Source organism: Leiobunum rupestre, chromosome 7, assembly GCF_980474605.1.
Source record: "Leiobunum rupestre chromosome 7, qqLeiRupe1.1.hap1, whole genome shotgun sequence".
Classification (NCBI taxonomy): domain Eukaryota; kingdom Metazoa; phylum Arthropoda; class Arachnida; order Opiliones; family Sclerosomatidae; genus Leiobunum; species Leiobunum rupestre.
Genome location: NC_143390.1, coordinates 19,838,278 through 19,852,283, shown reverse-complemented (window position 1 = coordinate 19,852,283; position 14,006 = coordinate 19,838,278). Strand labels below are relative to the sequence as shown.

At 36.5% G+C, this 14,006-nt stretch overlaps 1 protein-coding gene across 5 annotated transcripts; it reads right to left on the bottom strand.

Moving 5' to 3' along the window:
* Nucleotides 1-2,239: 2,239 nt before the first annotated feature.
* Nucleotides 2,240-11,748, bottom strand: LOC149935064 (uncharacterized). 5 transcript variants are annotated; one of them, XR_016482345.1, is made up of 4 exons: nucleotides 11,697-11,748; nucleotides 6,154-8,534; nucleotides 2,529-2,826; nucleotides 2,240-2,452 (listed from the first exon to the last, which is right to left on the bottom strand). XR_016482345.1 is itself a non-coding variant. In XM_090181375.1 (2 exons), exon 2 carries the CDS (start codon nucleotides 8,373-8,375, stop codon nucleotides 6,387-6,389), a length of 1,989 nt encoding a protein of 662 aa, XP_090037501.1. In that variant the 5' UTR covers nucleotides 8,376-8,534; nucleotides 11,697-11,748; the 3' UTR covers nucleotides 6,009-6,386. The 5 variants fall into 5 exon arrangements, 1 of the variants encoding a protein (XP_090037501.1); XR_016482344.1 differs by having other exon boundaries at nucleotides 2,240-2,649; nucleotides 2,707-2,826; XR_016482346.1 differs by having other exon boundaries at nucleotides 2,707-2,826.
* Between the last annotated feature and the right edge of the window lie 2,258 nt (nucleotides 11,749-14,006).

The window sequence follows — 14,006 nt, the reverse complement described above, 5'->3', positions numbered from 1 at the left end:
ATTGCCGGGGCATATTTTAAAAAGTTAAATACGTCGGTATTGCTTTCAATTTTCAATTCTTTTTCAATTATTGAGTGCAGTATATTTTTACCTAATGCGTTGATAGTAACACAAACACGCTTCCTAACTATTTCATTATGAGTTGGTTCGTTGTCATACAATTCACCAAAACTAGTTACAATGTTATTCAATTCAGTTGGAATGGGTTCACTTAAAAGGAATTCACATGATAAAACGATATGTCTATTTTTATGTTTAGTAAAGGCAACTCCTCTCTCCAAATTTTGCACTGACCAACCATTTGGCGGTGATAATCCTTTAAAATCTAATTTGTTGTCAAATGAATTACCACCAGGTACCTACAAATGAATTATTAATAGTTTAGTTTTAAGTTGGTTGTGAAGTTAATTGCTTTTACATTTCTTTGATCATCCTTTTCTGGCTGGTCTGTCATATGTGTTGATTTTACATTTCTCTGATCATCCTTTTCCAGCTGATCTGTCATATGCATTGTTTCTTTCTGCTAAGATATATAAATTTTATGTATGCAAAAAGATTTTGGAGCCAATAGATTTTCTTACCTCATTTATTAAATTTTGAAAAGAAAAATTAGGGTCCAAGAAACTAGATAGTGGAATGGGATCTGGATGGGTCTCAGTTGGTCCGCTTAAATCCAAAAAATGTCTCGAACAAATGTACGTGCCACGAGAAACATTAGACATAGTGAAATCCTTTCGTCCACAGGCATTAACCCACCGTTGACATTTATCAGTTTCTTTCTTTGATGAGAGAAACTTGATGAAATGTACTCCCGGAGCTCCATTTACTTGCCTGTTTGTTGAATTTTGTTTGGAAATGCAAGACCCATATTTGCAGGCTATTCTCTGTGGCATGATAGCTTTGGCAGCCTGAGGCTCAAACCTAAGCCTTGGACTTGGTACATAAAAACAAAAATTTATTAAAATTACTAAACCATCTAAACTATTATTATTAGTATATTTTAGTACAATATTGTTTCAATATTTACCTTTGGTTTTTTAAACTTGGTATCTCGTTACTAGAATGGTTTGATTCGATTATTAAATAACAGAAAAAATTACAGTAGTCGTGAAAAGTCTAAACTAGAAAGAAGCGGCAACCAATAGGACTGATAGGACTCGACCAGAGATAATTCCGCTGCAACCGATAGGATTCGACCAGAAATTTTGTTTTTAAATAATTGTCACGTGACCGGAAACCAGAGTGGCCAGAATTCGAGTTTAACCCCTCTTCGACCCCTTTTTTGAGCGACATCCTTTATTGCACTACAGAAGGCAGTACTTTCCACTACCTATATGAATTCTCTCTGACGCGATTGTCCGCTACCTCTTACGTTTTTCAAACCGTATTCGTTCTCCTCACAAGCCCCCCTTTCCAAGCCCTTTAAGCGCTTTTCACACGGCCCAGCAGGTGATAAAGGGGGTAGGAAACGAGAAAGGGGTTCGGTTCCTCTCTCAGGGTTCAAGAGAACGCTTTCCTCATCATCACCTGGTCGTGGGCCAACTCATATTTTCCTTCCACCACCTTATCTCAAGGATATGAACTTGGAATGTTTCCCAATAAAAATTGGGTTTTTCTCCTTTTACAAGAAGGCTAGCCACTACCTACAATAGATATTTTTTCATTCTTTGCTTCAGTACCATTTTAGAAAAACATGCAGTTTGTATCTTGCCGGGTTACGTTTTACTAGCTATACCAAGCCAAGGAAGATCTTCCCTGACCAAGCGCACCTTTACTAAGAGTAATAAGTTTCTATTGGTAAATTTTGAATCGGGGACTAAAAAGCGACAAGTCAGAAAGGTACAATCCATAGGTTTTTCAAGTCGGACTCCACAGCTAATCTTGAGTGCGACGTACAAAAAGAAATTCTTAAAAACCAAAATCAGCCGTCATTGCCAAAAAGCCATCATGATAATCAAGTAAAAATCGATTTGAAGGACACGGCAATACCTAAAACGATTAACAAATCTAGCGATTCTGCGATTTTGATCTTTTTTACCAGTCAAGGCCGATGAAAAAGTGTAATATTAATGCTAGTTAATAAAAAAAAATTAAATTTAGAGAAAAGGATAAAAACTTCGGTCAATTTGCATATATGAGGTTGATTTTATTAAAAAGGCCTAAGCCTTAGTCTTAAACAGTTTCCATCTGCTTTGCAGATCATCTTCAACAAAAATAACAGTCATCGACACTTAAATAAATTTTGCTGATTACATAATTTAAGTTAAAATGAAAATATATTTTATTTCATTATTTTCATAATTAATAGTATTCTTATTTATTCACGAGCTTCAACTTATCCGCTATAAAAGGCGCTATTGACAAATCAAGGTAAAATCCCCTTCCTTCAATCAGGTTACCTAGTTGAGGAACTCGAGTGTCTATTACTGGTATAGCGTCGTTATCCAACCTCCTAAAAGTTATATAACCCTGGATTAATAAAACTAACTTTTAACTGGGCAACAAATGAAATAATCGTTGAATCGTACAAAATATTGACTAATTTAAGCACTCGCTTCGTCTGTAGAGGGAATATTTTCTAAATTTGGGATCTATACGCGTTTTAGATGTGATTGATGAACCCACATTTTCAGGGTGTTGTGGGATTGGCTAAAATTGAATTTAAAAAAAATGCAATAATTTTTACAAAAATTTCGGTTTACGAACTTGCTAATGCTTTTCGAACTATGTCAGTCTTCTAAATAGTGTTGCGGCAAAGGATCTTGTTAAAGCGGTAGTGTCATTACAAATTCCGTCTGCCCAGAATTAAGTTATTTGAGGAAAAAGCTGAAGGAAAACAATTTTTTTTGTTTAAACATTTTGCTAAGAAAAGCAAACAATTTATGAAAAAGATTAAGAATACAAAATACATCTTAGAACAAATAACAAAGATTATGAAAATGAGAGGAAAGATAAAAACAACATCTTTCGAAAGATTCGTTCTTAATTGGGAGATTTGGTTTGAAATTAGTTGTCGTTCTAAATTGGGAGATTTGGTTTGAAATTAGGTGTTCTAAATTGGGAGATTTGGTTTGAAATTAGGTGTCGTTCTAAATTGGGAGATTTGGTTTGAAATTAGGTGTCGTTCTAAATTGGGAGATTTGGTTTGAAATTAGGTGTCGTTCTAAATTGGGAGATTTGGTTTGAAATTAGGTGTCGTTCTAAATTGGGAGATTTGGTTTGAAATTAGGTGTCGTTCTAAATTGGGAGATTTGGTTTGAAATTAGGTGTCGTTCTAAATTGGGAGATTTGGTTTGAAATTAGGTGTCGTTCTAAATTGGGAGATTTGGTTTTAAATTAAGTGTCGTTCTAAATTGGGAGATTTGGTTTGAAATTAGGTGTCGTTCTAAATTGGGAGATTTGGTTTGAAATTAGGTGTCGTTCTAAATTGGGAGATTTGGTTTGAAATTAGGTGTCGTTCTAAATTGGGAGATTTGGTTTGAAATTAGGTGTCGTTCTAAATTGTGAGATTTGGTTTGAAATTAGGTGTCGTTCTAAATTGGGAGATTTGGTTTGAAATTAGGTGTCGTTCTAAATTGGGAGATTTGGTTTGAAATTAGGTGTCGTTCTAAATTGGGAGATTTGGTTTGAAATTAGGTGTCGTTCTAAATTGGGAGATTTGGTTTGAAATTAGGTGTCGTTCTAAATTGGGAGATTTGGTTTGAAATTAGGTGTCGTTCTAAATTGGGAGATTTGGTTTGAAATTAGGTGTCGTTCTAAATTGGGAGATTTGGTTTGAAATTAGGTGTCGTTCTAAATTGGGAGATTTGGTTTGAAATTAGGTGTCGTTCTAAATTGGGAGATTTGGTTTGAAATTAGGTGTCGTTCTAAATTGGGAGATTTGGTTTGAAATTAGGTGTCGTTCTAAATTGGGAGATTTGGTTTGAAATTAGGTGTCGTTCTAAATTGGGAGATTTGGTTTGAAATTAGGTGTCGTTCTAAATTGGGAGATTTGGTTTGAAATTAGGTGTCGTTCTAAATTGGGAGATTTGGTTTGAAATTAGGTGTCGTTCTAAATGGGGGATTTGGTTTGAAATTAGGTGTCGTTCTAAATTGGGAGATTTGGTTTGAAATTAGGTGTCGTTCTAAATTGGGAGATTTGGTTTGAAATTAGGTGTCGTTCTAAATTGGGAGATTTGGTTTGAAATTAGGTGTCGTTCTAAATTGGGAGATTTGGTTTGAAATTAGGTGTCGTTCTAAATTGGGAGATTTGGTTTGAAATTAGGTGTCGTTCTAAATTGGGAGATTTGGTTTGAAATTAGGTGTCGTTCTAAATTGGGAGATTTGGTTTGAAATTAGGTGTCGTTCTAAATTGGGAGATTTGGTTTGAAATTAGGTGTCGTTCTAAATTGGGAGATTTGGTTTGAAATTAGGTGTCGTTCTAAATTGGGAGATTTGGTTTGAAATTAGGTGTCGTTCTAAATTGGGAGATTTGGTTTGAAATTAGGTGTCGTTCTAAATTGGGAGATTTGGTTTGAAATTAGGTGTCGTTCTAAATTGGGAGATTTGGTTTGAAATTAGGTGTCGTCCTAAATTGGGAGATTTGGTTTGAAATTAGGTGTCGTTCTAAATTGGGAGATTTGGTTTGAAATTAGGTGTCGTTCTAAATTGGTGGATTTGGTTTGAAATTAGGTGTCGTTCTAAATTGGGAGATTTGGTTTTAAATTAAGTGTCGTTCTAAATTGGTGGATTTGGTTTGAAATTAGGTGTCGTTCTAAATTGGGAGATTTGGTTTGAAATAAGGTGTCGTTCTAAATTGGGAGATTTGATTTGAAATTAGGTGTCGTTCTAAATTGGGAGATTTGGTTTGAAATTAGGTGTCGTTCTAAATTGGGAGATTTGGTTTGAAATTAGGTGTCGTTCTAAATTGGGAGATTTGGTTTGAAATTAGGTGTCGTTCTAAATTGGGAGATTTGGTTTGAAATTAGGTGTCGTTCTAAATTGGGAGATTTGGTTTGAAATTAGGTGTCGTTCTAAATTGGGAGATTTGGTTTGAAATTAGGTGTCGTTCTAAATTGGGAGATTTGGTTTGAAATTAGGTGTCGTTCTAAATTGGGAGATTTGGTTTGAAATTAGGTGTCGTTCTAAATTGGGAGATTTGGTTTGAAATTAGGTGTCGTTCTAAATTGGGAGATTTGGTTTGAAATTAGGTGTCGTTCTAAATTGGGAGATTTGGTTTGAAATTAGGTGTCGTCCTAAATTGGGAGATTTGGTTTGAAATTAGGTGTCGTTCTAAATTGGGAGATTTGGTTTGAAATTAGGTGTCGTTCTAAATTGGTGGATTTGGTTTGAAATTAGGTGTCGTTCTAAATTGGGAGATTTGGTTTTAAATTAAGTGTCGTTCTAAATTGGTGGATTTGGTTTGAAATTAGGTGTCGTTCTAAATTGGGAGATTTGGTTTGAAATAAGGTGTCGTTCTAAATTGGGAGATTTGATTTGAAATTAGGTGTCGTTCTAAATTGGGAGATTTGGTTTGAAATTAGGTGTCGTTCTAAATTGGGAGATTTGGTTTGAAATTAGGTGTCGTTCTAAATTGGGAGATTTGGTTTGAAATTAGGTGTCGTTCTAAATTGGGAGATTTGGTTTGAAATTAGGTGTCGTTCTAAATTGGGAGATTTGGTTTGAAATTAGGTGTCGTTCTAAATTGGGAGATTTGGTTTGAAATTAGGTGTCGTTCTAAATTGGGAGATTTGGTTTGAAATTAGGTGTCGTTCTAAATTGGGAGATTTGGTTTGAAATTAGGTGTCGTTCTAAATTGGGAGATTTGGTTTGAAATTAGGTGTCGTTCTAAATTGGGAGATTTGGTTTGAAATTAGGTGTCGTTCTAAATTGGGAGATTTGGTTTGAAATTAGGTGTCGTTCTAAATTGGGAGATTTGGTTTGAAATTAGGTGTCGTTCTAAATTGGTGGATTTGGTTCAAATTAGGTGTCGTTCTAAATTGGTGGATTTGGTTCAAATTAGGTGTCGTTCTAAATTGGTGGATTTGGTTCAAATTAGGTGTCGTTCTAAATTGGTGGATTTGGTTCAAATTAGGTTCCGTTCTAAATTGGGAGTTTTCCTTTTGAATTAGGAGATATCATTCTATATAAGGAGATTTATTTCTTCGTAACCACCTTCAAAATGTCGTCTTCTAAAACAGGAATTGAGTGCTACGAGGACTGCTCTGAGAAAAAACACTTTCATATGGATCAAAATTAAACTGACTATATTGGTAAAAAAAGCAAGCAGTCTCGTTGAATTTATGAACGATGTCTGAAAAAGACAACACGTCCAAATTAGTTGGGAACAAATAAGATGAGATTAAATTGACAAAAAAACGCATGTTTAGTAAGTTTGGTTCTAAAATTCAGAAGATTTGTTCTTCAGAGCCGCATTCGATCTTGACAAGAGTGTTCGCGTTCATTGAGACACCCTGGTTGTTATCACCAATTGGCCAACCTCCCAACTCTTCTAATTTGACGACCGACGGAACACCAACCAACTCCATGAAGTCATAAAGGGGCTCTTTTTTGATGGCGCTGACATCGACTGAGCGTCTTTCAGTGCCAAGGACCACTTCCCTCTTAACGGGTAGGGTCGCGGTTGGGTTCAGGTCAGGGTGGGGAACTTCGGGTTGTACGACGTGGGCTGAGTCTGGGATTTCGGTGCAAGATTGAATTTGTTCATTTGTCACGCGTCGAAGCTGCACCGAGCAAGAACGAACTCCCCATTGACGACAAAGGTTCTCAATCAGCCGTGGTCGTGATGGTGTTCGGTGTCCTGGATCAGGTTCGTGACCCGTCGAAGCACCACTTTGATTTGCGGGATGGCCATTAAATCGAAGGTGAGCTTGGAGGTTTCTTTTCGTGGTGAAGTTCTGGTCGCAAACTGGGCACCTGTGTGGCCTTGGCCTCTGAGGTTGACGCTCTTTTTCGCGAATTAAATTTCTAAGGTGTCTGGCCCTGTATTGGCGCTTAGGACTGCCAGATGGTTTCTCTCTCGTGTGAGTTAGTTGATGTCTAATCAAATTATTCTTCAATGCAGACGCGTAAATACACTGGTCGCATTGAAATGGTTTTTCGCCCTTGTGGGTTCTTTTGTGGATAATCAAATCGTTTTTATGCGCAGACGCGTAATTACACTGGTCACATTGAAATGGTTTTACACCCGTGTGGGTTCTTTTGTGGTAAATCAATTTGGTTTTTTGTGCAGAACCATAATTACACTGGTCACATTGAAATGGTTTTTCGCCTGTGTGAGTTTTTTTATGGATAATCAAATCGGGTTTTCGTGCAGACGCGTAATTACACTGGTCACATTGAAATGGTTTTTCGCCCGTGTGAGTTCTTTTGTGGGTAATCAAATAATATTTTCGTACAGACGCGTAACTACACTGGTCACATCGAAATGGTTTTTCGCCCGTGTGGGTTCTTTTGTGGATAATCAAACGGGGTTTTACTACAGACGCGTAACTACACTGGTCACATTGAAATGGTTTTGCACCCGTGTGCGTTCTTTTGTGGATAATCAAACAGTGCTGGAATGCAGTCGTGTAACTACACTGTTCACATTGAAATGGTTTTTCACCCGTGTGCGTTCTTTTGTGGATAATCAAACCGGTTTTACGCGCTGATGCGTAATTACACTGGTCACATTGAAACGGTTTTTCGCCCGTGTGAGTTCTTTGGTGGATAATCAAACTGTTTTTTTGCGCACACGCGTAATTACACTGGTCACATTGAAATGGTTTTTCACCTGTGTGAGTTTTTTTGTGAAATATCAAATTGCTCTTTCGTGCAGACGCGTAATTACACTGATCACATTGAAACGGCTTTTCACCCGTGTGAGTTCGTTTGTGCATAATCAAATAATTTTTTTGAGCAGACGCGTAATTACACTGGTCACATTGAAATGGTTTTTCACCTGTGTGAGTTTTTTTGTGCACTATCAAAACGCTTTTTCGTGCAGACGCGTAATTGCACTGGTCACATTGAAACGGCTTTTCACCCGTGTGAGTTCGTTTGTGCATAATCAAATAATTTTTTTGTGCAGACGTGTAATTACACTGATCACAATGAAAAGGTTTTTCGCCCGTGTGAGTTCTTTTGTGGGTAATCAAACCGGAACTTCGTGCACACGAGAAATTACATTGGTCACATTGAAATGGTTTTTCGCCCGTGTGAGTTCTTTTGTGGGTAATCAAAGCGATTTTTCGTGCAGACGCGTAATTACATTGGTCACATTGTAAAGGTTTATCGCCGGTATGTTTTCTTTTGTGAACAATAAAATGTCCCTCATGGTTCGTGGCATAGATGCATTCAGTGCACTTGTGTTTCTTCCCTTCTCGGCTGCTCATTTTGCGAGTTTCACGATTACGTTCTGCGCAAAGTCTCTTTTGGTTGAGGAATCTGTCTCGCTGCTTCGACTGGCAGGATTAGAAACGTGGCTATTAAGGAATAAGCCAAATAAAATTCCAAGATTACCAATCACGAAATGGATTCGGTGGTCACCCCTTCTGAAATTGATGAATTAAATTAAATATTGTTTACTAACAACAGAGGAAGCAGTGAAAATACCTTGGAAATTTGGGGGCAAATAAGGGAAACCAAATATTTTAAATAAAGGAAAACATATGATTAATAATTGAGCTTTCGCGTTCAATTTAAAATTGAGAAAGGCACCAGTCGTTACATTTTGATAAATTTAAATACATTTTAGAATGGCTTAATGAGTGCCTAGCTGTTAACATTTTTAAAAAAATCGCTCTCGCTTTGTGTAATTTTTGGTTGAATTATCACTGTGCGAAGAATTGGGTGAATAAAAGGATTTAGGATCTTCAAACTATTCCTTGGTTAGGAAATTATTCAAATAAGATTTTACAAGTATTTTAAATGTTTATGCGAATGTTCTAATAATATCAAACAATAATAGTTTAAATCGGGGGCAGAGGCGTAATTAGGAATCTTGAAATCACTAAAACTCACATTCTGTTTTTCTAATTTTAGTAATATTTCTATGATTAGTTCAAATTCATTTACAATTACCACCATTCAAAATTATGCAACGTCAATATTTGATTTTAATACAATTTAAAATATATTACTAAATTATGTTTCGGAAAACGTATTAGTGATATTTAAGTGGTGGCAATTTTAAATTAAATGGTCGTATGATTAAAAATTTGGGGTTCTAAATTATTTTTTATTATTTAAGTTTATAAACTTAATTAAAAAATTACTTATAAAAACTAAAATTCAAAAATCATTAACTTTAATTCAATTGAATTTATTTTAATTGAAACTGTGGAATTTTCAAATGTCAGTACGTCGATTGTGGTAGTATTGTATCGTTAATATTGCCTCTGCTATAGCCGCCCCCACTAAAAATAATGTTTCAATTGATAGATCATTTATAGTAGTATAATTGGGGTTAATTTCAATAACTTTGACCTTGTCAATTTCGAGAAAATTAATTTTAAATATTGTCGCCGCGGGAATTTGGGGTCCCATTTCAAACGTCAATATTTCTTCTGCTATAACCACCCTACTAAAATAATTTTACTATTTGATGGACCATGTTTCCGAGTGTAATTTAAAATTAAATTTGGAAAACGCAACTACTTTCGCTCGCAAATTTTAAATATTTTTCCTGTTTTTTTTTTACTGGAACAATCGCGCCATCTGTTTTAGTTGTTTTAATTTTTTAAGCAATTATTTACGTTTTTGTGCTTTTTTAATCCTGTGTTAATAATTATAAATATTTTTAAAAAGTGTTTGGGTAGGATTGCCCTTTACCTAACTCCCCTAAAAACACTTGATTCCGACTAATTAGACCATGGGGAGATACAAAAACAAATACTAAAAAAATTATCTGCCCGCCGCAAGTATTTTTAAAATAAATTGAAAATTTCAAAACTGTACGTATTTCCCTTAACTCCGGCGAAGCGACTACTGACATCGTCAATTTGCCGAAACGACTACCTCCATCAATATAATGGATACGCTCGAGTATGTCGACGCGACCGTCTTGACTATGTTGGCGCTAGATTGAGTCTAGTAACAACCAATTGAGAATTTTGTCCGGTTTGGCGTGCCATACTAAATGGCTACATGAAATGGTTAAACTGTACTAAATATACTAAAGTATAATAAATGCATTTACTGAACAACCAAATGAAAAGAAGGAACTAATTATAAATAAAATATTTTTGAAAAGGTGCCATTTTTTGGGGCAGGAACTAAAAAGCAATATGAAATGAATTAATTTAAACCTCTGAAAAGTCGATATTATATCAGAAGTACAAGTATATACGAGTGTAATTTAAGACAACTCTAGAAATTGAAGGTCTCAGACCCCTGGAAAGCAAAAATAATTCTAAAATGAAATTTAACTAAGGTTTCCCAATTGGAATTTAACTAAGGTTTAAAATTGAAATTTAACTAAGGTTTTTAAATTGAAATTTAACGAAGGTTTTAAAATTGAAATTTAACTAAGGTTTAAAATTGAAATTTAACTAAGGTTTAAAATTGAAATTTAACTAAGGTTTAAAATTGAAATTTAACTAAGGTTTAAATTTGAAATTTAACTAAGGTTTAAAATTGAAATTTAACTAAGGTTTAAATTTGAAATTTAACTAAGGTTTAAATTTGAAATTAAACTAAGGTTTAAATTTTAAATTTAACTAAGGTTTAAAATTGAAATTTAACTAAGGTTTAAAATTGAAATTTAACTAAGGTTTAAAATTGAAATTTAACTAAGGTTTAAAATTGAAATTTAACTAAGGTTTAAAATTGAAATTTAACCAAGGTTTAAAATGGAAATTTAACTAAGGTTTAAAATGGAAATTTAACTAAGATTAGGCCTTCTCAATTCAAGGACCAAAATATCTTTTTGAACCATCTAAATATTTAAGAAGCCCCGAATGAATATCATAAGAATAAAATCTCCCACAATGTTGAGGTTTTTTCATATAATCAAAAAGGTCAGCCACCTTCTTTCAAGTGTATATTTTTGGGGGGATTTTCTAGGTGTATATTTTAATTTTAAAGTGCATAATTGTAGTTCTTGGATTATTTTTAGTTTAATAGATTTAAAATCACATTGTTTTAGTTAGTTCCTGCCACAACAATGGCACCTTTTCCAAAATATTGTAATTTATACTTAGTTACTTCTTTGTATTTTGTTGTTCAGTAAATGCAGTTTATACTTTAGTTTATTTAGTAAGGTTTACACATTTCGTCTAGCCATTTAGTTTCCGCCACCAGTCCTGAGCGAATTGCCGATGTCAGTAGACGCTGTCACGCTTCGGAGTTACGGGAATTATATACAGAGTTTAAAAAATACTTGCGGCGGGCATATAATTTTTTTAGTATTTGTTTTGAACTCCCCATGGTCTAATTAGTCGGAACCAAGTGTTTTATGGGGGAGTTAGGTAAAGTGCAATCCTACCAGTGTATGTTAATTAAAGACATTATTTCCTTTCTTATTATTGTCCATAGATCAATGTTTTTTAGGAAGGATATTCAAACTAGGCCTTGGTCAGGAAATCATTGAAAAAATTAAATAAGATTTTAAAAGCCTTTTACCTGTTTTTGAGGATTTTAGTAAAATGTCACACAATAAAAGTTTAAAATCGGGGGTATTTCGAATTTACCTTTAACGTAAATATAATAATTACCCAAATTTGAAAATGGTTCCGCAGTGGTTTTAGGACCGGAGTCAATCGGCCAGAATCTGGAATGTCTCGAAATATATTTGTAACAGATGCAGCAGGGTACGCGACGAATTAATAATAAACGATAAACAACATTAATGAAGTATTTCCATTATTGTTTTTAAATTTAATTTACTAAAATTGACACATGTCATCGATTTCAAATTTATATGGTTTATACTATTCAAATCAGCCTGTCGAATGGCGTAATATCTGGGGTAGTTGGTATAGAAGATCAGTAATAATTAATTTAAACGTACCCCACGTTCCAACTATATGAAGTGGAAAAACGGTTAATATGTAAACTTTAATTTTAATTTACTAAAACATGGCACATGTCATCGCTTTCAAAATTGCATGGTTTATACTATTCAAAGCGGTCTGTCGAATGGCGTAACAATTTCCGGGGTAGGCGTTGTGAAAGATCATTTAAACGTACTCCACGTTCCAACTATAAGAAGCGGGAAAACGGATAAATGAATTTTGGCTGATCTTCTATAACGCCTACCCGGAAATTGCTACGCCATTCGACAGTCCGCTTTGAATAGTAGAAACCATGCAAATTTGAATGCGATGACATGGGTCAATTTTTAGTATATTAAATTTAAATAACAATAACGGAAATACATTATTAGTGTTATTTATCGTTTTTTTTTAATTCGTCGCGTACTTTGCTGCATCTGTTACAAATATATTACAAGACATTCCAGATTCTAGCAGATTGACTCCGGTATTGTTTCGTTCATAATGTATCTTTAAACACGGCCAACTTTGATCTCTCGCGCTACAGCGGCCAACCCCAAGGTTCTTACAAGCGGCACTATATGGGCCAAGCGATTCGTCGAAATTCCGTTCCTTGCCGTGGTGAGGGGGCTTGAGTGGGCTCGGGCTAAGCTTATACTGCTGGTGGGTCTTTGAAAGCCAGTTGTCTGATGTGTTCCTCGAGCCTGAGACTAAATGCGACCTGATCCCCTAATGGTCACGCCTTGTGTGTGGGGGGCTTAAGGTTGTCGTTGACGCGGCGCGCTATGCTGAACAGGGCTTCCCATACCAGACAGTTCATCGTCGAGGCAACCGACCGAATGTGACCTCCTCCGTTTGAGGTTGCGGACCTCGACTATGGTCCGGTGTAAAACTAGTCCTGCCTGTTGGCCGTGGGTGGCGTCCTGTAGCCTGGGTTAGGGGGGTCCTGGTGGTTGAGTCGAGGGATGCAGTTGCGGTCGCTCAACGGTCCCGCGACAATACACTGCTTTGGCCTCTGAATCCGGGGTAGACAGGTGGTTGGTATTGGCCGATATCAATCAACCGGCTGTCCTTCAGGACAAGATCAACTAGGCTCCGGCTACTTTACTGTTAGTCGGGTATATCCGTCCCGTAGCTCTGATCTAGCGTGGCTAGATCCCCTTGTTGGGCTCCATGGTGGGTGAAGAGCGGGGCGGATGAATTTTTCGCTTCTCAACCATGGAATCTTTAAATCAAAACCCATCGACCTCCGGGTCAAACCCTACTGCGCTTGACGTAGATTCTGCACCTGCTCCATCGGAGCAATCAAACTTCGATAGGTTGAAGGTTCTCCGTGAATCCTTCGAATTGCTCCTTGAACAACGTGATGGCCGCATCACTTTCGACTTCCGTCGTGAGATGCGTGCCACTTTTCACGCTCTGACTGACGTAATAGCAGGTCAGGAGTGCACTATTGCACGCCTCTCTGCTCAAATTGCTGAGAAAGAGTCCTTTGTGGACAAATTGTTGTCAAAACAACCTCGCTATGCCGAAGTTGCTCAACGTAAAGGGGCCCCTCCCACGGGCCCCGGTGGTACTACTCCTTCTGTTGCTGTGAAGCCTAGAGCTCCTCAGCCCCGCTTGCTACCAAATGACCATGTTATCCTAGTAAAATCTACGGATACAAAAACCTCCACTGCTGACTTGAAACAGTCTTTATGCACTGAAATTGTGCCTTGGAAGCATAAGATCGCTGTCCAGTCTATTAGACCGGGACGTACTGGTTTGGTGGTCCGCTGCCCTACGGCGGAGGATGCCACCAAACTGCAGGCTGCCATTGTTAAATCAAAGAAATTAACAAAAACAGTCAGGACTAGCCACCCTGTTTTAGCTAAACCCAAGATAATTATCTTTGGGGTCGATGGTACCATTGCGAAGGCGGACGTCAGTTCCCTCATTTTTAATCAAAATGATTTGCCCTACGAAGATTCGGACTTGGAGGCGAAGTTTTGCCTTCAGGGCCGAAATTATACCAAAAACTGGGTTTTTGAG